Source organism: Doryrhamphus excisus, linkage group LG3, assembly GCF_037039965.1.
Source record: "Doryrhamphus excisus strain RoL-2023G ecotype Guam linkage group LG3, RoL_Dexc_Guam_v1.1, whole genome shotgun sequence".
In the NCBI taxonomy this organism is placed as follows: domain Eukaryota; kingdom Metazoa; phylum Chordata; class Actinopteri; order Syngnathiformes; family Syngnathidae; genus Doryrhamphus; species Doryrhamphus excisus.
In genome coordinates, this window is record NC_136359.1 from 4,638,266 (window position 1) to 4,662,569 (window position 24,304).

General features: G+C 40.0%; 2 protein-coding genes across 5 annotated transcripts in view; one reads left to right on the forward strand and one right to left on the reverse strand.

Moving 5' to 3' along the window:
* The window catches only part of bmpr1ba (bone morphogenetic protein receptor, type IBa), a 54,000-nt gene extending 37,655 nt beyond the window's left edge, over positions 1–16,345 (forward strand). Inside the window, exons 3-12 of one of the 2 annotated variants that reach the window (XM_058070374.2) lie at positions 8,302–8,464; positions 9,314–9,413; positions 9,507–9,609; positions 9,684–9,780; positions 9,860–9,998; positions 11,215–11,407; positions 11,495–11,792; positions 14,834–15,009; positions 15,094–15,224; positions 15,929–16,345. In XM_058070374.2, coding sequence (XP_057926357.2) covers positions 8,302–8,464; positions 9,314–9,413; positions 9,507–9,609; positions 9,684–9,780; positions 9,860–9,998; positions 11,215–11,407; positions 11,495–11,792; positions 14,834–15,009; positions 15,094–15,224; positions 15,929–16,054 — 1,526 coding nt within the window. In that variant the 3' untranslated portion in view covers positions 16,055–16,345. Of the gene's footprint in view, positions 1–8,301; positions 8,465–9,313; positions 9,414–9,506; positions 9,610–9,683; positions 9,781–9,859; positions 9,999–11,214; positions 11,408–11,494; positions 11,793–14,833; positions 15,225–15,928 lie in introns of both variants that reach the window. The other variant, XM_078789497.1, reaches the window with a different exon arrangement.
* A 3,619-nt stretch (positions 16,346–19,964) lies between these two features.
* Positions 19,965–24,304, reverse strand: part of LOC131127950 (netrin receptor UNC5C) — a 253,722-nt gene continuing 249,382 nt past the window's right edge. Inside the window, exons 17-18 of one of the 3 annotated variants that reach the window (XM_058070370.2) lie at positions 23,269–23,447; positions 19,965–22,311 (exon numbers count right to left, since the gene is read on the reverse strand). In XM_058070370.2, coding sequence (XP_057926353.2) covers positions 22,149–22,311; positions 23,269–23,447 — 342 coding nt within the window. In that variant the 3' untranslated portion in view covers positions 19,965–22,148. The remainder of the gene's footprint in view (positions 22,312–23,268; positions 23,448–24,304) is intronic. The other 2 variants (XM_058070371.2, XM_058070372.2) reach the window with 2 other exon arrangements.

The following is a 24,304-nucleotide window of genomic DNA, read 5'->3' on the forward strand; positions in this document are numbered from 1 at the left end:
CTCTCGCCCGAAGACAGCTGGGATAGACTCCAGCAACCCCCACGACCCTCGTGAGGATAAGTGGTAGAAAATGAATGAATGAGTTTAAAACAGTGGTGGGTAAACTACGGCTCGGGGGCCACATCCGGCCCGTCAAGTGTTTAAACACGGCCCACCTGTTCTTTCGAAACATACAAACTGGCATCATGGCTTGAGCCAACGTTTTGATGGTTTAGGTAGCTTTTTTTAATCAATTTAATAATTCCAGGTCACGCTGCACGGCGGTATAGTGGTTAACGCGCAGACCTCACAGCTAGGAGACCCGGGTTCAATTCCACCGTCAGCCATCTCTGTGTAGAGTTTGCATGTTCTCCCCGTGCATGCGTGGGTTTTCTCCGGGTACTCCGGTTTCCTCCCACATTCCAAAAACATGCTAGGTTAATCAGCGACTCCAAATTGTCCATAGGTATGAATGTGAGTGTGAATGGTTGTTTGTCTATATGTGCCCTGTGATTGGCTGGCCACCAGTCCAGGGTGTACAACGCCTCTCGCCCGAAGACAGCTGGGATAGGCTCCAGCACCCCCCAAGTTTTAACAGGGGTGGGCAAACTACGGCCCGGGGGCCACATCCGGCCCACCAAGTGTTTAAACACGGCCCACCCGTTCTTTCGAAACAACGTTTTGTTGGTGTAGGTAGCTTTTTTTTTTTATCAATTTGGTTTTACACATTCAATAATTCCAGGTGTTAGAATTATATGTGTAAATAAAATATATAGTCTGCCCCCCGCCCCTGTCAATTTTCTTAAATCAACCCAGCCCGCGAGTTAAAAGGTTTGCCCACCCCTGGTTTAGAATCAGTAAAAGTAATTTATCCCTGCAGGGTAATTGTTTCAGTTATGGTTATTTCTGCTAGGCTTGTGGGTCTAATGAAGGGGGGGCACATTTGGAGCAGACTTCCTGTTGGTGACGAAGTACCTCTGTTGAGTTTGGACGACACTACTCATTATCAAGCAAAGCCTGTTGACCTTGGAGGCGATATAATGGTCAACATCTCGTGACTTTAGGTTATAGAATATCGGATTATCTTCTTCATTGTCTTTAAATCTTATGAATCAACTGTTGAAGGACATGATATACCGTAGCCTAAATCCCACCCAGTGCATACATTGTCTGTAGATTAGATTTTGGTTGTTTAAGACAAATAGACATCAGGTGGCAAGGATATAGTTTGACTTATTTATGAGTCCCACAAGGTCCACCACAGCAATGTGATTCATCTCAGTATGCTGCATCTCATTTCATTCTTCTCTTTCACTCCCTTTCCTCCCCTCCACTGTTGCTTTGTGGCTTTTTTTCTGGAATGAGCTGGGAGTTCCGGAATCCTTATGTACCCGTCAATCATCCCCTGTTGTATAAAAAAAGAGCACAAACAGTGGAGAACTCCGAGTGGTTCATTAGTGCATCCTTCATTCATTAAGCTGTGTCTGCTTTGCCATCATTTAATGTTGTGATTTTATGTTTTAGATGTGGTTAAAGTGAAGATTTGACACATTTTTGCCGCTGAATTTTTATCCTTATATCATCATATTGACACAAATGTCAGCTTCCCAAAACCTGCGGTAAAAATATACTGTGTAACCAGATTTTTTTTCACTTTAAATTGATTTTTTTCGATTGAAATATACTTATTGAATATTCATTTTGTGTTTTTAACACTTGCCAAATAGCATTTTCATGCATGAAATGAAAAAACTAAAATACAAATACAGTATAAGACTACCGGTCCACTTGTAGTATTCTTTATTGGTCACTACGTATCAGAAAGTGTTCAGACTTGATAGCCACAACAACAGGCTTCTATTGTAGGTATAGATTATCTCACAACGGTCACAATAATAATAACACAATAGTAATCACAATGGAGCGGTCGCGTGGTTAACGCACAGACCTCACAGCTAGGAGACCAGGGTTCAATTCCACCCTCAGCCATCTCTGTGTAGAGTTTGCTTGTTCTTTCTCCGGTTTTCTCCGGGTACTCCGGTTTCCTCCCACATTCCAAAAACATGCTAGGTTAATTGGCGACTCCAAATTGTCCATAGGTATGAATGTGAGTGTGAATGGTTGTTTGTCTATATGTGCCCTGTGATTGGCTGGCCACCAGTCCGGGTTGTATCCTGCCTCTCGCCCGAAGACAGCTGGGATGCGGCCCGCGGGCCAAATGTGGCCCCCACCTAGTTTGAGGACCCCACCTTGATATGAAAGTTTAATGTTAGTGCGGCCCGCGCAAGTTTGATATGGATGCTGTATGGTATCATGTACCTTTGATTAATGTTCATGTTAAAGGTTAAATAACTGTTAATAGTTATCCTCCCTATCCGTGTGGAAGTGGTAAGTTATTGGCTATTTAAGTTTAAACAAAATAACTTGAAGGCTACTGTTTAGGTCGCTAGCTCTCCAGTTTGCGAGTTAGCATGTGTCTCAAGACCCTGCAGTTGCGCAATATGTTGTAAATAAAAAGAGTATAAATGTGACTATAGTCGTGTTTTGTCATGTCTACAGGGCTCTAATAATGCTTTTTTAATTTTAATCTGAAAAAAAATAATTTGTCTACCCACCAACTATATGTGGTTTCTTAAGTTATTATTATTTGGCGTTTTATTATTATTATTATATTTATTTATTTATTACTGATTGATTGTTTTTCTTTATTCTTGATTTGTTTATTTATTTTTCATCTTATTTTGTGAAGAAAAATAAAAAGTAAGATATTTGAGAACAGTGGAATGTTTTATCAGAGCTTTTATTGTAGAAAATTGGAACCAAAGCGAAGTTTTTTAATTTTTTTTGTTTTTAATAAATGTTTTTTTTTTTTTTTTTTTTGGAAAACCTGATGCGGCCCAGTCTCACCCAGACCCTAGCTCCAGTGGCCCCCAAGTAAATTGAGTTTGAGGCCCCTGGTTTAGAGGGATGACAACTCTTAAAATGTTACTTTACATTACACAGTCAAAATGGCTGAAACATTGAAGGTCATCTCATTTCCCCCAAGGGTATCTTAAGGGTTTTAATAATGCTTATCACACCGCTTTAGATCTTGGCCAAAATTTGTATCAGGACAGACCAGTCCGACTCCCCAAAGTCGTTAGACATTCCAGTAGACGCGTGATGTTTTTGCTCATCGGTGCACTGACGTGAAGAACATAAAGAGGAGCGTGAAGATAAGAAGTGGGCATTAGTAGTACATGAAACCTTCCACGTCTGTCCCCCCCCCCCCCCCATGCAGCGAAGGCTCTGTCAAACACGGAGAAGATGAACAACCACTTAGAGGCAAAAGAAAGGATGACGGCGAAGAGGAAGGAGTGGAAATGAGTGGAAAGGGGGGAGGCAGGTAGTGTTTACACTAAGCTGGATGAAAGGCTTTATTTGACACGAGCACAATGACTGATGAATACACTTTTCTCTCGAGCCTTTCCATCTCAATCTGCCGTCTCCGTCGTGTTACTCAAACCCAACATCCCTGTTCCTCGCCTCTTCTGTCTTTTTTTTTTTTTAAGCTTGTACTCTGCACAAAGCCCCATGTGTTGAAAAGAGGCCTTTACGCTTTTGGGGGTCTGTGCGTTGTTAATTGCGTGTTGACAGTGGCCCCTATATCCTGCCATCAGGCCTCAAACACCCATTGGGGGGACCTGAAGGCTCCTAATGGCATGTGAAAGGCAACTTGAGTGAAAGAGCTTGAAACAATTATGGTGTCGTACAAGCACCTGGAGGTTGGGGCTCTCACGGTGCACGGTATTTAGCTTCACATATATAATAATGTGTTAGCAACCCCAGGATGCGGAGAAGAAGACCCAATTGCAGGTCAAAATGTATTTAATGCAGATGCCATGCAGCAGAACAACTCATTAGCATGTCCAACAGAAAAAACGACAATGACCCAACAACCAAAGGAGCGCGCACCTGAACTAAATTGGTATCACTGAAAATGGGAAACAGGTGCGGGAGATAATGCAAAGCAACGGAAAACAGAACAGAGCAACACAGGAAGTGGATACAAAATAAGGGCATGAACCAAGAACTAAGGCAGGAAAGGAAACTAAAAGAGCTGTCACAAGGGGGGTAACGCCCACATCGTGACAGTCACAAAGTGTAACGCCCACATCGTGACAGTCACAAGGGGGTAACACCCACATCGTAGTCACCGACGTCACCTACTAGTGTTGTAGTATTATCTTGGTTTAAGAGGGGACAGAGAGTAGAAAGAACAAGCAGTTGTAACACCTGCTTGATGAAAGTATAGAGAGATAAAAGGATACAGGACAGCAACTTCACCTACTAGTGTTGGTATTATATTGGTTTAAGAGGGGACAGAGAGTACAAAAGAATAAACAGTAGTTTACCTGCTTGAAGAGGGTACAGAAAGATAAAAGGATACAGGACAGCAACTTCACCTACTAGTGTTGGTATTATCTTGGTTTAAGAGGGGACAGAGAGTAGAAAGAACAAACAGTTGTAACACCTGCTTGAAGAGGGTATAAAGATATAAAAGGATACAGGACAGCAACTTCACTTACTAGTGTTGGTATTATCTTGGTTTAAGAGGGGACAGAGAGTACAAAAAACAAACGGTTGTAACACCTGCTTGAAGAGGGTATAGAGAGATAAAAGGATACAGGACAGCAACTTCACTTACTATTGTTAGTATTATATTGGTTTAAGAGGGGACAGAGAGTAGAAAGAACAAACAGTTGTAACACCTGCTTGAAGAGGGTATAGAGAGATAAAAGGATACAGGACAGCAACTTCACTTACTAGTGTTAGTATTATATTGGTTTAAGAGGGGACAGAGAGCAGAACGAACAAACAGTATTTTACCTGCTTGAAGAGGGTATAGAGAGATAAAAGGATACAGGACAGCAACTTCACTTACTAGTGTTGGTATTATCTTGCTTTAAGAGGGGACAGAGAGTCGAAAGAACAAACAGTTGTAACACCTGCTTGAAGAGGGTATAGAGACATAAAAGGACACAGGACAGCAACTACACCTACTAGTGTTGGTATTATCTTGCTTTAAGAGGGGACAGAGAGGGTATAGAGAGATAAAATGATACAGGACAGCAACTTCACTTACTAGTGTTGTTATTATCTTGCTTTAAGAGGGGACAGAGAGTAGAAAGAACAAACAGTTGTAACACCTGCTTGAAGAGTGTATAGAGAGATAAAAGGACACAGGACAGCAACTTCACCTACTTGTGTTGGTATTATCTTGCTTTAAGAGGGGACAGAGAGTAGAAAGAACAAACAGTTGTAACACCTGCTTGAAGAGTGTATAGAGAGATAAAAGGATACAGGACAGCAACTTCACCTACTAGTGTTGGTATTATCTTGCTTTAAGAGGGGACAGAGAGTAGAAAGAACAAACAGTTGTAACACCTGCTTGAAGAGTGTATAGAGAGATAAAAGGATACAGGACAGCAACTTCACCTACTAGTGTTGGTATTATCTTGCTTTAAGAGGGGACAGAGAGTAGAAAGAACAACAGTTGTAACACCTGCTTGAAGATGGTATAGAGAGATAAATGATTAGAGAGAGATAAAAGGACACAGGACAGCAACTTCACCTACTAGTGTTGGTTTAAGAGGGGACAGACAGACAAAAAAGAGAGGAATAACTGCAACAATACAAGTGAGCAAAATACACAATAGCATCACCTGCTAGTGCTTGTTTTTGCTTGTTTTAAAAGGGGACATAGAATTGCTGGCTGGCGACCGGTTCAGGGTTTACCTCGCCTTTCGCCCGAAGACAGCTGTGATAGGCTCCAGCACGCCTGCGACCCTTGCGAGGATAAGCGGCATAGAAAATGCATGGATTGAGGAATAAAAGGGGACATACTCCGGAAAGAAAAAAAAAACGACAAATAACAAAAATTAAAATTTTGGTTTGAGAGGGGACATAGAGCGAGAGAAAACATGGGATAAAAAGTACTAACATCCACTGTTACTGGTTTCTATTGATTTAAGAGGGGACAGGCCAACAAGAGAGAACAACATTGTGTTTTAACATTTGAGAATGAAAGACTTAAAAGTGGCAAAAATAAACAAACATGCTCATATTGGCTTATCTCTGGGTGCTGCAGTATTACACTGCATTTTCTCTGTTTTGCTGCTGAGGCCCACAGTCTCCTCTTGGATTAAATTTGTGTCCTTACCACGGCCTATAGAGTATAGTACTAATGTATACACAAAGATGGATGCAAGGTGCAGGATGGACGACTCAGACATTTTCACCTCCCACAGTGGCCCACATGTAGCGATGCCGGGCGAGGAAAATAAGAATGTTTTAATGAGGGATGACATGGCTTAGCTTACAGATCCACATGTGGGGGGGTTTAAAAGGAGACCGAAGAAGAGTGCACTGGAAGTGTTAGCGGGCGGGGGAGGGGGGGGGTACAAAGTGAGAGAAAGGGCAGCAAAGGCCAACGTCTCCTGTGAGCTTCCCTGCAGCTCTGTCACATCTCATATCGCTCATGCCGTCTCTTCACGTCTCTTCACCCCCCCCCCCCACACACACACACACCTCCTCCTGTTCTTCCTCTCCTTCTTGCTCCAATTGGTTAATTGTGGATGTGACCCCCATTTAAAACCTTGTCCCCCTCATGCTGTTTGGTCAACACCGTTTGTACAAAAGCGGTCATAGAAGACGGAGACGATAATGTGAACGATGGATTGTATTGATGTTCCTTCCAAATAAATGCCATTTTGGTTCCGGCGTGATTCCCAATCTGCGGGACGAAAGCTGCTTTTATCCAAGAGAGGAAGCCCTCATGCTCACTTCCCAGCATCTCCGCTCGCAGCTGTTAGGCATCTGCCGGAATGAATGAAAACCCTAAAAGCTACCAAGGAGTGAAACTTCCGTCACCCGCCCCCCTTTCCCCTTCTAACACCCCCACCTCGAGTGACAGGTGCGTCTTTGAAATAGGATAAGTCGGAATACATCAGCTTTGTTCTGCTGGTTTTGGAAGAAAATCTCACAAGTAAGAATGAAGAAACATCTGTTGTGGGAGTGGACGGTGGTATCAGTACAGTATCACTCCTCAGTCTCTTGAGTGTTTTTCTTATTAAGATTGTACTAAGCTTTGCTTCTTAGTGAAACTTTATAGTAGTGCAGTGCAGATGCAAGAAATAAGAGACTTTTTTTGGGGGGGGGACTTATTATATTTACGATGGGCCGAGTGGTTAGCACGCAGGCCTCACAGCTAGGAGACCCTATTTCGATTCCACGCTCAGCCATCTCTGTGTGGAGTTTGCACGTTCTCCCCGTGCATTGCATGGTTTCCTCCCACATTTCAGAAACATGCTAGGTTAATTAGCGACTCCAAATTAGCGACTCCAATCCGAATGAGGTATCATCAAATGAAAAGTTGTCTGGGAGGGTTCTTCTTTGTGGTGTTTTTCTTCTTCTGTTGTTTATTGGCATGTTCTCCCCGTGCATGCGTGGGTTTTCTCCGGGTACTGTGGTAGCAGCAGGTCATTGCTCAACAGAACAGTCGCACTCACGGTGTCATCTTACAAAGAAAACTAAAATCATCACGCAACAGCTTAACACTGCAAAGGTATGTCTAAGAAATATACAAACATGTAGCAATACAGACTCCAAATTGAATGATATTGTAATAATAAATATGGTTGGTGAAATATAAGGGGCTGCACAGTGGTCGAGTGGCTAGCACGCAGATCTCACAGTTAGGAGACATGGGTTCAATTCCACCATCGGGCATCCCCGTGTATGCGTGGGTTTTCTCCGGCTTCCTCCCACATTCCAAAAACATGCTAGGTTAATTGGCGACTCCAAATTGTCCATAGGTATGAATGTGAGTGTGAATGGTTGTTTGTCTATATGTGCCCTGTGATTGGCTGGCCACCAGTCCAGGGTGTACCCCAGCTGGGATAGGCTCCAGCAACCCCGCGACCCATATGAGTGTAAGCCATAGAAAATGAATGAAAGTGTATTGCCATAAAGCACCTATGCATGATGATAGAAGTATAATGACTTTCACCAGCTATGACTAATACTGAGGGTAATGGAAGTCCTCCAGTATAGTCTAGTACCAGTACTCTATGGTTGAATACAATCCCAGCAGGTCCCACCCCTGCTTTAAAGTCATTTCATGTGTTCCTCCACGATTGAACCTACCACCTGACACTTTGTAGACACTTTTCCATTCCACTTCCAACTTTTGTGGAGGTCTATACCCCTCTGCTGCGTTTCTAGTATTATCGGGCTGACTCATGTTGTGAGGCTTCATGTCATCTTCTCTTCGTCTCCTAGGCAACATATTGGACAGCATGCTACTGCGAGCGTCCAGCAAGGACGCGGCGGAGGGCGGGAAGGAGATCGGCGGAAGCACGTCCACGGCTTCCTCGTCTCAGAGGCTCCTTTGGTGTCACTGCTACCACCACTGTCCTGACGACTCTACCAACAACACATGCAGGTACTGTCTCAGCCATAGACAGGTGGATTATCCATTTTTATTTTTATTTTTATTTTTATTTTTATTTTTATTTTTATTTTTATTTTTATTTTTATTTTTATTTTTATTTTTATTTTTATTTTTATTTTTATTTTTATTTTTATTACTATTTTATTTATTACTATTACTATTATTATTATTAGGATAGCGCGCAGACCTCACAGCTAGGAGACCCGGGTTCAATTCCACTCTCGGCCATCTCTGTGTGGAATTTGCACGTTCTCCCCGTGCATGCGTGGGTTTTCTCCGGGTACTCCGGTTTCCTCCCACATTCCAAAAACATGCTAGGTTAATTGGCGACTCCAAATTGTCCGTTGGTATGAATGTGAGTGTGAATGGTTGTTTGTCTATATGTGCCCTGTGATTGGCTGGCCACCAGTCCAGGGTGTACCCCGCTTCTCGTCCGAAGACAGCTGGGATAGGCTCCAGCACCCCCCGCGACCCTTGTGAGGAAAAAGCGGTAGAAAATGAATGAATGAAAAAATTAAAAATTAAAAATTAAAAATTAAAAATTAAAAATTAAAAATTAAAAATTAAAAATTAAAAATTAAAAATTAAAAATTAAAAATTAAAAATTAAAAATTAAAAATTTATTATATACTATATTATAAAAGCAGGAAGTGAACAAATGTAACAGTTACTGATTGTAAAAGTACCAGATGGAGGGGTAGGATTTAATAAGCTTTGCTTCTTCCTACTCCTTTTGGACATGTGGAACTGGGAACTGATTATGTGATGCATTCAATTGTAATCTGATGCATGTTCAAATGAAATAAAACCATTACCATTACCATAAATGTGGCTTTCCAGGACTGATGGCTACTGTTTTACCATGGTGGAAGAAGAAGGAGGCGTACCAGTCCTGAGTGCAGGTTGTCTGGGGATGGTTGGATCTGAGTTTCAGTGTCGAGTGAGTAGATTCAAATCACTTGACTACTTTTCTAGCATGTGCTAGCATTCTGACCACCTCAGCATCATCCACGTTTGGTTTCTTTGTGTCCAGGACACTTGGAGCTCGCGTCAGAGGAGGTCACTGGAATGCTGCACAGATCAAGATTACTGCAATCGAGACCTTCATCCAACTCTGCCTCCGCTTAAACCACCTCGTAAGTTTCTCTAATGTCAACTTCCACTTCTAGCGTTTAACTTTTTTTCCACATTTGTGTTGTTTTTCTCGCAGTCTATGTAAATGAAAAGATCCACCACATGGCCTTGTTGATCTCAGTCACAGTCTGCAGTATCATACTGGCTGTTGTTATCGTCTTCTGCTACTTCAGGTCGTTATCACATCTTAAAGCTAATTGCACTTTGTCTGTAAAAAGCCTTCGCTAACTGCTAATCTTGTAATACACGCAGGTATAAGCGCCAGGTGTCGCGCCCTCGCTACACCATCGGCCTCGAACAGGATGAGACCTTCATTCCACCCGGAGAGTCCCTGAAGGATTTGATAGAACAGTCGCAAAGCTCTGGTTCAGGCTCAGGGCTCCCTCTGTTGGTGAGATGAGTGTATTGCACCAGTAGATGGAGGTAGTAAGACAGGGGTCTCAAACTCAATTCACCTGGGGGCCACTGGAGCTAGGTTCTGGGTGAAACCGGGCCGCATCAGGTTTTCAAAAAAAAAAACCAAAACGCATTTATTAAAAACTGGAAGAAAAATCAATAAAAAAAAATATCTTCAATGCTTAATAATAAAACAATAATAAAATAATAAAAAATAAAAATAATAATAAAACAGCAAATAAGAAAATCATAAAAAACCACATACAGAGAAATTATTTTTTTTCATATTCAAATGTACAGTATTAACAGTTATTTAACCTTTAACATGAAACTAGCGTCTCGCGGGCCGCGAGTTTGAGACCCCTGAAGTAAGCGGTCATAACGTCATTCAAGCTTATAGGTGGGGTGTCCAAATGACCACATAGTAAAAAATGTAATATTTTGTATCTATGCTAAGAATTGTATATATATTTCACAAAAAAATATTTAAATTTATGTCTTATATAATCTTTGTAAATTTTATTTTTGTAATATTTTATTCCTGTGATATTTGTAATATTTTGTAATATTTGTAATACTTTATTCCGATAATATTGAAGCTCTCATAATAACACAATTTTCCAAACTTTCTTTCTCATGGTATTATAACTTTAAAAAATATATGTAATATTTCAACATATGATACGAAAATAACTGTTTGAGTTTATTACTTTTTTAATTTTTTCTGTTAGATTATGAAATTTTTTCATTATATTTTGCCTTTATTTTTTTAAAATTTACTAAAGATTGTTACATTTTTGCTGTCTTAGGGTATTTTTTTATGTTTTTTTTGTTGGATTATATTTTTTAGAATGTGCCGTGGGTCAATAAAAAAACAGGCACAGGCTGCCAATGGCCCCTGGCTCGCACTTTGGACACCCCTGCCTTACAGGAAGTGAAATTATCATGTTTATTTTTGTTTTTTGTTTCTCAATATGTATATATATTATGTTTGTATATTATTTATAGTTATTTTTAAGGCTAATCAGGCATGAATATGCTGATGCATGTTTGAAGTCTGCAGGAAAAGTAAAACACATCATTTTTTATGATGAAATTATTAAAAAGATTTTATGCGGTAAAAGTGAAAAAAAAATCACATGAGAGGAACATTCCATTTTGAGACCTGAAGGTAAAAAGTTCAAAAAGTTCAAAATTTGGTAACCCCTCAGGTTCAGAGGACCATCGCCAAGCAGATTCAGATGGTGAAGCAGATCGGGAAGGGGAGATACGGCGAGGTTTGGATGGGCCGCTGGCGAGGAGAGAAGGTGGCCGTGAAAGTTTTCTTCACCACCGAAGAGGCCAGCTGGTTCCGGGAGACCGAAATCTACCAGACGGTCCTGATGAGGCATGAGAACATACTGGGTAAGACCTTCTGAAAACAGGCTTTCCTAAACTGGTCCTATCTAATTAGAATGAAGTAAAAATACTGCAACGTTTCCTCTTGTTTAGGTTTCATCGCGGCAGACATTAAAGGCACCGGATCGTGGACTCAGCTCTACTTGATCACAGACTACCACGAGAACGGCTCCCTGTACGACTACCTCAAGTCCACCACCCTGGACAGCAAGGCCATGCTGAGACTGGCCTATTCGTCTGTGTCGGGCCTGTGCCACCTCCACACCGAGATATTCGGCACACAGGGCAAGCCCGCCATCGCTCACAGAGACCTGAAGAGCAAGAATATCTTGGTCAAGAGGAATGGCGCCTGCTGCATCGCCGACCTGGGACTGGCTGTCAAGTTCATCAGGTGGGGGTGGAAGGTTTTTCAGATTTTTGGTGTCAGAAGTGGGATGATTATGGTCGACGGTTGACTGTTCCGTAACTGCGATTGTATGCACGATCTGGCAACTGGCTAAACCTGCCTTCAGTTCAGTTTGAATTCTCAGAATTTTGGTGTCAGAAGTGGGATAATTCGCCATGTGACCGATTGTTCCACGAATATCGGTGTACATGGACTTTGCCTACCAGTTTTTCAAAACGAAAGACGTTTGGTTTCAAAGTATAGTCCTCGGATTTCTGGTGTCAGAAGTGGGATAATTAGCCATGAGGCTATCCTTGACATAGAGTACCCAGGTAGTGTGACCGATTTTTCCACGAATACCGGTGTACATGGACTTTGCGTACAAGTTTTTCAAAACCGAAAGAAGTTTGGTTTCAAGGTATAGTCCTCAGATTTTTGGTGTCAGAAGTGGGATAATTAGCCATGAGACTATCCATGACATAGAGTAGTGTGACGGAGTGTACCACGAATACCAGTGTACATGGACTTTGCCTACCAGTTTTTCAAAACCGAAAGTTTGGTTTCAAGGTATAGTCCTCAGATTTTTGGTGTCAGAAGTGGGATAATTAGCCATGAGGCTATCCGTGACATAGAGTACCCAGGTAGTGTGACGGAGTACCGGTCCACTTTAACTACCACTTTTTCAAAACCAAAAGAAGTTTGGTTTCAAGGTATAGTCCTCAGATTTCTGGTGTCAGAAGTGGGATAATTAGCCATGAGACTATCCATGACATAGAGTAGTGTGACGGAGTGTTCCACAAATACCGATGTACCGGTCCACTTTAACTACCAGTTTTTCAAAACCAAAATAAGCTTGGTTTCAAGGTATAGTCCTCGGATTGTTGGTGTCAGAAGTGGGATAATTAGCCATGAGGCTGTCCTTGACATAGAGTACCCATGTAGTGTGACCGATTTTTCCACGAATACCGGTGTACATGGACTTTGCCTACAAGTTTTTCAAAACCGAAAGAAGTTTGGTTTCAAGGTATAGTCCTCAGATTTTTGGTGTCAGAAGTAGGATAATTAGCCATGAGGCTATCCATGACTAGAGTACCCAGGTAGTGTGACCGATTGTTCCACGAATACTTGTGTACCGGTCCACTTTAACTACCAGTTTTTCAAAACCGAAAGAAGTTTGGTTTCAAGGTATAGTCCTCAAATTTTTGGTGTCAGAAGTGGGATAATTAGCCATGAGGTTATCCTTGACATAGAGTACCCAGGTAGTGTGACCGATTGTTCCACGAATACCGGTGTATTTAACTACCGTTTTTTCAAAACCGAAAGAAGTTTGGTTACAAGGTATAGTCTTCGGATTTTTGGTGTCAGAAGTGGGATAATTAGCCATGAGGCTATCCTTGACATAGAGTACCCAGGTAGTGTGACCGATTGTTCCACGAATACCGGTGTATTTAACTACCGTTTTTTCAAAACCGAAAGAAGTTTGGTTACAAGGTATAGTCTTTGGATTTTTGGTGTCAGAAGTGGGATAATTAGCCATGAGACTATCTGTGACATAGAGTACCCAGGTATTGTGACGGAGTGTTCCACCAATACCGGTGTACATGGACTTTGCCTACCAGTTTTTCAAACCGAAAGAAGTCTGGTTTCAAGGTATAGTCCTCAGATTTTTGGTGTCAGAAGTGGGATAATTAGCCATGAGGCTATCCGTGACATATAGAGTACCCAGGTAGTGTGACCGATTGTTCCACGAATACCGGTGTACATGGACTTTGCCTACCTGTCACGGTTTTTCAAACCCCGAAGAAGTTTGGTTTCAAGGTATAGTCCTCAGATTTCTGGTGTCAGAAGTGGGATAATTAGCCATGAGACTATCCATGACATAGAGTAGTGTGACGGAGTGTTCCACAAATACCGATGTACCGGTCCACTTTAACTACCAGTTTTTCAAAACCAAAATAAGCTTGGTTTCAAGGTATAGTCCTCGGATTGTTGGTGTCAGAAGTGGGATAATTAGCCATGAGGCTGTCCTTGACATAGAGTACCCATGTAGTGTGACCGATTTTTCCACGAATACCGGTGTACATGGACTTTGCCTACAAGTTTTTCAAAACCGAAAGAAGTTTGGTTTCAAGGTATAGTCCTCAGATTTTTGGTGTCAGAAGTGGGATAATTAGCCATGAGGCTATCCATGACTAGAGTACCCAGGTAGTGTGACCGATTGTTCCACGAATACTTGTGTACCGGTCCACTTTAACTACCAGTTTTTCAAAACCGAAAGAAGTTTGGTTTCAAGGTATAGTCCTCAAATTTTTGGTGTCAGAAGTGGGATAATTAGCCATTAGGCCATCCTTGACATAGAGTACCCAGGTATTGTGACGGAGTGTTCCACCAATACCGGTGTACATGGACTTTGCCTACCAGTTTTTCAAACCGAAAGAAGTCTGGTTTCAAGGTATAGTCCTCAGATTTTTGGTGTCAGAAGTGGGATAATTAGCCATGAGGCTATCAGTGACATATAGAGTACCCAGGTAGTGTGACCGATTGTTCCACGAATACCGGTGTACATGGACTTTGCCTACCTGTCACGGTTTTTCAAACCCCAAAGAAGTTTGGTTTCAAGGTATAGTCCTCAGATTTCTGGTGTCAGAAGTGGGATAATTAGCCATTAGGCCATCCTTGACATAGAGTACCCAGGTCGTGTGACCGATTGTTCCACGAATACCGGTGTACATGGACTTTGCCTACCAGTTTTTCAAAAAGACCAGTTTTTTATTTAGTTTGAGTTTGGTTTGAGGTTACTAGTCCTCAGGTTTCTGGTGTGAGAAGTAGGGTACTTAGCGACTACCCAGGTATTGTGTCATACATCGGTCATGTGATGAATGTGATGTTCCCCTGATCTGGCTATCGGGTTGAAGCTCCTAGACGGGGGCATAAGTCAAATTTTACTTGTGTGATAAATGGCGTCAGAAGTGGGATCGTTAGTAGTTTTTTTTAGTTTATTGTTAATGTCGATGTTGTAAGTGAAGGTGTTTCTGTGTCCCCATCAGCGACACCAACGAGGTGGACATCCCCCCCAACACCAGAGTGGGCACCAAGCGCTACATGCCTCCCGAGGTTCTGGACGAGACCCTGAACAGAAGCCACTTCCAGTCATACATCATGGCCGACATGTACAGCTTTGGACTCATCCTGTGGGAGATCGCGCGTCGCTGCGTGTCAGGAGGTATCTCGTCACGCTTCCTTACCAGCACAACTGCATTTTTTGTAGTATTTTATCAACAACAAAGTTGTTTCATGCAACATGAAGGCATCCTGGAGGAGTACCAGCTCCCCTACCACGACCTGGTCCCTACTGACCCTTCGTATGAGGACATGAGAGAGGTGGTCTGCATCAAGAAGCTACGACCCTCCTTCCCTAATCGATGGACCAGCGATGAGGTGAAACTATAAAATATATATTTATAAAATATATATATATACGCATATTGGGCGGCACGGCGGTCTAGTGGTTATCGCACAGACCTCACAGCTAGGAGACCAGGGTTCAATTCCACCCTCGGCCATCTCTGTGTGGAGTTTGCATGTTCTCCCCGTGCATGCGTGGGTTCTCTCCGGGTACTCCGGTTTCCTCCCACATTCCAAAAACATGCTAGGTTAATTGGCAACTCCAAATTGTCCATAGGTATGAATGTGAGTGTGAATGGTTGTTTGTCTATATGTGCCCTGTGCCCAATCACGACGAGCTTGTCAACCCATCGGAAGTAGCAGCAGGTCATTGCTCAACAGAACAGTCGGACTCACTGGGTTGTCTTACAAAGAAAGCTAACATCATCACGCAGCAGCTTAACACTTCAATGGTAAGAAATATACAAACATGTACCAATACAGACTCCAAATTGTCCATAATGTGCCCTGTGATTGGCTGGCCACCAGTCACCTCTCGCCCGAAGACAGCTGGGATAGGCTCCAGCACCCCCGCGACCCTCATGAGGAAAAAGCGATAGAAAATGAATGAATGAATGAATATATATATTGAATTTCTGCTGCAGGTTTTGCGGCGTTGCATCAATCCACGCACACACATATATGGTACATTCCGTGCATTGCTAACAAGTGTGCATGCGTGTTGTGTTGTGTTGCAGTGTCTGAGACAGATGGGAAAGCTGATGACCGAGTGTTGGGCTCACAACCCCGCCTCTCGCCTCACAGCTTTACGAGTGAAAAAGACGCTGGCTAAGATGTCCGAGTCACAGGATATAAAGTTGTGATGATGTTTTTGTCGGCTGCGGACGCAATGGAGTGCTTTCTGTGAAAGCTAACGTAGCTTGTAAAAGAGGAAAACCATGATGTTGTGATTGCAAAGCATGGAGGTCATCGGTACCTGCAGCGTGAGAACCCCGACCCTTCGACCTTGACACTTGAAATGGACATGGACTGACACTATGTGGCAGACGCAAGGTATAAACTGTGAGGCTTTGGTTGACGCTGGTTACATTTGTAGAGTGTACAAATGTATAACTTTGTGTCTTTTCCGTATGTAAAACCTTATTAAAACTATTTGGTAGAAATTAAATGTATGTTCCATTTTTGTATGAAAAGATATCCTAATTTTTTGCATCTTTGTCACACTAAAAAAATCATCAAACAAATGTAAATGACAACACAACTAAACACAAAATACTGTTTTTAAATGAAACATTTTATTATTTAAACATTTTATTGTATAAAATTTATTATTACCATTTTTTTCATTATTTATATAAATATTATATATTTATTTAAACATATTACTTAAAACATAACTGAAATGAATTGAGATCTATTAGTGTGGAAAAAGTTATAAAGGCATTTCCAAAGCTTTGGGACTCCAGCCAACCACAGTGAGAGCCATTATCCACAAAAGGCAAACCCATGGAATAGTGGTGAACCTTCCCAGGAGTGACAGGCTATCCAAAAAATGACCCAAGAGCACAGTGACGACTCATGCAAGAGGTCACAAAAGACCCCACAACAACATCCGAAGAACTGCGGTGTGTTCATGACTCCACCATAAGAAAGACAGTTCAGTAACTACTCAAAATTTCTATGTTAGTTACTAGTTCCTCATTTGTTCTTCATTAGTTCCTCAATGACAACTCAAAATTTGTGTTTTTATTAGTTCCGCATTAGTCCTTCAGTAACTACTTTAAATGTACATATGTGCCTTAGTTCCAGACTATTCCATGACTATTAAGCCCTTGTTAGTTCTTCATAAGTCGGTCAATAACTACTCTAAATGTATGTTAGTTATACGTTCCTCAATCACTACTCTAAAATGATGTGTGTTAGTCATTGGTTCATTATTTCCTCAATAACTATTCATGTACCTAATTAGTCTTCATTAGTAGTAACCACTCTAAATTTATATGTTAGTCATTTCTTCTACATTTGTCCTCCAGTATAGGCCTTAGTTCTTCAATAACTATTAGTCCCTTGTTAGTTCTTCATAAGTTTGTCAATAACTACTCTAAATGTATGTTAGTCATTAGTTCCTCAATCACTACTCTAAAGTGATGTGTGTTTGTCATTGGTTCATTATTTCCTCAATAACTATTCTTGTACCTACTTACTCTTCATTAGCAGTAACCACTCTAAATGTATAAGTTAGTCATTACTTCTACACTAGTCCTCCAGTATAACTAATTTAAATGTATGTGCCTTAGTTCCTCAATTACTATTAGTCCCTTGTTAGTTCTTCATTTGTTTGTCAATAACCACTCTAAATGTATGCTAGTCATAAGTTCCTCAATCACTACTCTAAAATGATCTGTGTTAGTCATTGGTTCATTATTTCCTCAATAACTATTCATGTACCTAATTAGTCTTCACTAGTAGCAACCACTCTAAATGGATACGTTAGTCATTAATTCCTCATTAGTCCTCCAGTAACTACATTAAATGTATGTGCCTTAGTTCCTCAATGGCTATTTCTAGTCCCTCATTAGTTCATTGCTTTCTCAGTAACCACTCTAAAATGTATGTTAGTCATAAGTTCCTTAATCACTACTCTAAAGTGATGTGTGTTAGTCATTGGTTCATTATTTCCTCAATAACTATTCATGTACCTAATTAGTCTTCATTAGCAGTAACCACTCTAAATGTATACATCCGTCATTAATTCCTCATTAGTCCTGCAGTAACTACTTTAAATGTATGTGCCTTAGTTCTTCAATGACTATTAGTCCCTTGTTAGTTCTTCATTTGTTTGTCAATAACCACTCTAAATGCATGTTAGTCATAAGTTCCTCAATCACTACTCTACAGTGATGTGTGTTAGTCATTGGTTCATTATTTCCTCAATAACTATTCATGTACCTAATTGGTCTTCATTAGTAGTAACCACTCTAAATGTATACGTTAGTAATTAATTCCTCATTAGTCCTCCAGTAACTACATTAAATGTATGTGCCTTAGTTCCTCAATGACTATTTATTAGTCCCTCATTTGTTCATCGGTTTCTCAGTAACCACTCTAAAATGTATGTTAGTCATAAGTTCCTCAATCACTACTCTAAAGTGATGTCTGTTAGTCATTGGTTCATTATTTCCTCAATAACTATTCATGTACCTAATTAGTCTTCATTAGCAGTAACCACTCTAAATGTATACATCCGTCATTAATTCCTCATTAGTCCTGCAGTAACTACTTTAAATGTATGTGCCTTAGTTCTTCAGTGACTATTAGTCCCTTGTTAGTTCTTCATTTGTTTGTCAATAACCACTCTAAATGCATGTTAGTCATAAGTTCCTCAATCACTACTCTACAGTGATGTGTGTTAGTCATTGGTTCATTATTTCCTCAATAACTATTCATGTACCTAATTGGTCTTCATTAGTAGTAACCACTCTAAATTTATACGTTAGTAATTAATTCCTCATTAGTCCTCCAGTAACTACTTTAAATGTATGTGCCTTAGTTCAATGGCTATTTATTAGTCCCTCATTTGTTCATCGGTTTCTCAGTAACCACTCTAAAATGTATGTTAGTCATAAGTTCCTCAATCACTACTCTAAAGTGATGTGTGTTAGTCATTGGTTCATTATTTCCTCAATAACTATTCATGTACCTAATTAGTCTTCATTAGTAGTAACCACTCTAAATTTATACGGTAGTCATTAGTTCCTCATTAGTCCTCCAGTATAAGTAATTTAAATGTATGTGCCTTAGTTTTTCAATTACTATTAGTCCCTTGTTAGTTCTTCATAAGTTCGTCAATAACCACTCTAAATGTATGTTAGTCATAAGTTCTTCAATCACTACTCTAAAGTGATGTGTGTTAGTCATTGCTTCATTATTTCCTCAATAACTATTCATGTACCTAATTAGTCTTCATTAGTAGTAACCACTCTAAATTTATGTTACTCATTAGTTCCTCATTAGTCCTCCAGTATAACTAATTTAAATGTATGAGCCTTAGTTCCTCAATGACTATTAGTCCCTTGTTAGTTCTTCATTTGTTTGTCAATAACCACTCTAAATGTATGCTCGTCATACGTTATTCAATCACTACTCTAAAATGACATGTGTTAGTCATTGGTTCATTATTTCCTCAATAACTATTCATGTACCTAATTAGTCTTCATTAGTAGTAACCACTCTAAATTTATGTTACTCATTAGTTCCTCATTAGTCCCCCAGTATAACTAATTTAAATGTATGAGCCTTAGTTCCTCAATTACTATTAGTCCCTTGTTAGTTCTTCATTTGTTTGTCAATAACCACTCTAAATGTATGCTCGTCATACGTTATTCAATCACTACTCTAAAATGACATGTGTTAGTCATTGGTTCATTATTTCCTCAATAACTATTAATGTACCTAATTAGTAGTAACCACTCTAAATGTATACGTTAGTCATTAATTCCTCATTAGTCCTCCAGTAACTACTCTAAATGTATATGCCCTAGTTCCTCAATGACTTTTTAGTAGTCCCTCATTAGTTCATTGGTTTCTCAGTAACCACTCTAAAATGTACGTGCGTTAATCGTTAGTTCATTGCTTTCTCAGTAACTACTCTGAATGCATGTGACTTAATTTCTCAGTACCAACTCCTCAGTAGTTCATTGGTTTGTCAGTAACTACTCTAAATGTATGTGCCTTGGTCACTCTTTAGTTCTTCAGTAACTACTCCAAATGTGGGGTCCATCTGGAAGGGGCGGGTTCACGGGCCGTACATTCAAATGAAGGAAGCCACCACAGGAAGTCGTCATGTTCAGCATTGCTTATAAATATAATTTATTAATCGTCTTAAAAATTCTTTCTTACACTTTGTACAGAAAACACTGAGGGAGGGAGGAGAGCATTCAGTAAGATTGAGCAAAGATTTCATGAAAGCGTGCCAGAATGAACGATTCATCACAAGCTTGTAGTACACGGGAAATCCAAAAACACCCCTGATTGGAAACTCTTTCCACATCCAAAGTAAAAAAAAAAAAAAAAAATGCACTGACAAGCACAGCTAGAGTTAGTTTAGACGTCTATCATGAGAACCAATGCCGAGTTTGCATAGTAGACAAAAAAAAAAAAAAACATACAAACTAGATTCTAACTTCTTTTTTTGTAACTTTTTGAAGTCTTTAAAATTGTTAGGCGACAGTACACAACATTGTTGTGAAGTAGAAAATACTCGTCACACGTTTGGATACAATAACAACACTCAAAAGCTCATTTCATCCAATTTGAATCAACTTGCAGGTAAACTGTCGACTGGCAGCATTTAGGTGATGATGATGATGATGATGATGATAATAAAGAGGAGGAGACTTGCTGCGTCGTCGTCGCCTTTTGGGTTTTTGAGTTTGCATCTTTTTTTTTTTTTTGCACCCTGTCACCCCCTTTTCCGATTATTAGCACTTGCATCAGGAGACATTCACAACATTCGCCGTGCGTCCTCAAAGAGAGAGGACATGTTGGAACCGTAAACACGACTTCCTGTCTGCTACATTTCATTCACCACCATTTCATTTTTAATACACGCACAAGCGAATTATCTTCAAAATGACTCATCTTTAGAGGCCTTCTCTATTGTATATATTATATATAATCACATTATGAAATATAAACATACTGTGCATATATATATATATATATATATTATATAGCATAATATAAACTGTATGTTATCCTGTGTGTGTATAAATATATATATGTATAAATGTAAATAATAAAATTAAGATTTGCATTTATTTAAATGGTGTAATGTCAAACAATAAAAAAATAAAATAAAATAAAGGAACACAGTTTTAAAAGTTGGAAAGTTCAAAATATTTGATTAAAACAGTTTTGAGTTGCAGCATTAGTTTAATTAATTTGGATAATTAACTTAAACCATGCAAAAAAATTAACTCTAGATTTTTTTTTAATAATAAAAAAATAATAATAATAATAACATAAGACAAAAATTTAAAATTCCAACTTTTAAAAAACAAACATAAAAGAAAGTAACTTGCAATAATGGTAATGATGATAAAAAATATAATATTCCTTAGACGCTAATCATGTATTTACATAATTCAGACAAAAATAAAATATTGGTCAAAGGCCACTTGAGGGCGCTAGTGATCATTCAAGTGACTATGGGGACGCCACATGTAACCCTAAATCTAACCCTGACCTTTCACCCTTACCCTAACTCTAACCCTAACAACTGCATGATGCAAAAGTGACAGAGTGAATTCATGACGTGATGCGTTCACTGCCTTGTTTTTCTTCTTTTTTTTCAATTTTCCAAGCTGATCCGTCATCCGAAAAAAAAAAAAAAAATTGCTGTCCCTGTCATGGCTTTTATGAATTCCCTCCCATTCCCTGTGGGAAAAATACTTGATGTAAAAAAAAACAAACCCAAGAGCCATTACTGATGACATCTTACGAGGAGGGTGTTAAGATTTTTATGGGTGAGGCCATTTGATTGACAGTTGCTTTTACCATTTTCACACCAAATAAGATAAGAGGCCTTCCTTGGAAAAATGATTGAAAGATGTCAAACAAAGGGCGCCAGTGCTTTTGAATGCCCCCAAAGACTTTGTGTCCGAACTTTCCTTTTAGCTTCATTCTCCTCGTCTTTCACGCTTTCTTTCTTTCCGACCTGCTTTTTCACGCTTCTTCATCCTGTGATGATTTTTTCTAACTTTGAAGTAAAAAGTTGTCTTTTTGGCGTGTTTGTGTTTACTTCCTGATCTGCTCGATTGGAGGCTAAAAGTCACAAGAAGTCATGGAAAGATCCGCATTCAGCAAGCGTCCCGTTTTGGTCGTTCTGCTAGCATCCGGCCGCCAGCACGGTGAACGTCATTACCGCCGCATGTCGTCATGGTCGTCGATCCGTGGTCAGTGTTCCGTGGTCATGGAGCAGAAGTTGCTGTCATGGCGGCCCATCTCCTCCAACACGGCCGCCAGCTCGTTGAGGTCTCCATCCGGGAAGTGCTGGGCCTCCCAGAGGTCCAGGATGACACCCGTTGGACTGGACTTGGTGGCGAAGTAGTTCAGGTACCTGCCAGCATGGACAGAACGTCATTATATTATTATTTTAATAGTCCGTCGGAACAGCTATGAAAAGGCGGGACTTATGTGACCCCTGGGCATGTGCAAAGTGGAAGGTAAGGAAGGCGGAAGTGAGAAGGGCTCGTCATACATTACCATACATATCCATATATTCATATACATACATACACAGATACTATCCATATATACATACATACATACGTACATACATACATACATACATACATACATACACACACACATATGTACATACATACATACATATATACATACATACAAATACATACATACATACATACATACATACATACAGACACATACTTACATATATACAGACACACTCGCACACCTATTCATACACACACATATATGTGTATACATAGATATATATATAAACTTATATAAACATTCATACATACATACATACATACATACACAGGTACATACATACATACGTACATACATAGGTACATACATACATACACACACCAATACATACACACATAGGTATACATATATACACACAAACTTACATAAACATACATATATACACACAAACTTACATAAACATACATATATACACATATACATATACATACATACATATGCACATACATACTTGTGCATATGTATGTATAACTTATGCATACATAAATACATACATGTTCATACATGTACATACATACACACATACATATGTAAATACATACAAACACACGTACATACATACATACATACATACATATGTACATACATACATACGTATGTACATACATACATACATACATACATACATACATACATACATACATACATACATACATACATACATACATACATACATACATAAACACACATATAAAGGTATACATATATACACACAAACTTACATAAACATACATACACACATACATACATACATACATACATACATCCCATCCAGTACCTGTCGAGGTTGAGCTTGTGGGCCAACATCCTCCAGTCGTTCCCTCGCGTCTGCGGTGCATCTAGACTTCCACACAGTTTGTGTCTGATTGACAAGGGGATACGGAAGGCGTTGGGTCCCACCAAAGTGGTGATGTTGCTGGCTGGGTCCATGAGGGATGTGTCTATGCACTGGAGCTCCTGGAGTGCCAAGGAAAAAGAAAAAAAATATGTTCAACACCAACAAGCACTCGCTTCAGGTTGGAAAAGGGAAGACTGTGTGGTCAAAAGTATTGGGACAGCATCCCGTCCCACCTGCAGAAAGTAAAAATGTGACAAAACATCCAGTGGACATAAATACAGAACATGCTCAGAGCGACATCAATAATTCATCTCTGTTGTTCACCTTCAGTGTTGCTAGCATAAACAGCTTTGTCTATCCAAAAGAAAAACAAGGAACACTATCATCCTTTCCACGTGTCGCTCTTGACAGCGAGCAGAGGCGTGGGCGTGACGATGCAGGCGTAAAGCGCAACTGTCATCACGGATGTGAATAAAGACTATTCATCACGTCTACTTAGACTGGCTGTCACTGCGGAGAAGATACGCTGATTGATTCACAGCAACGTGGCTTTTGCGTCCTCGTCTTCTCGGCTGTTTTTTTAAAGACGTGTCATTGTTCATTATGGAGAACGCTCACTGCTGGCACCTTCGACGTTCTTCCCAAGACTGAATGCTGCTGCAGCTTTTAGCATCACGTGTCATGAGCCCACAATGACAGCTAGTACAACACTTTCGTAATGTACAATTATAATTACAACAACAATGAATAATAATAGCATTAATAACAACACAATTCTGTGGAGTAAAATATTACACAGTACATATATATATATATATATAAGAATATATATTACTGTGGAGTTGCATCATCACCACTTTTGGCCTCTCGCACAAAAAAATGTATACGCCATAATATATATGTCATTGGGAGTAAGCGGTCGGGTTGAAAAAAAACCCAAGACTTAAGAAAAGTAAATGAGCTGATGATGGGAATA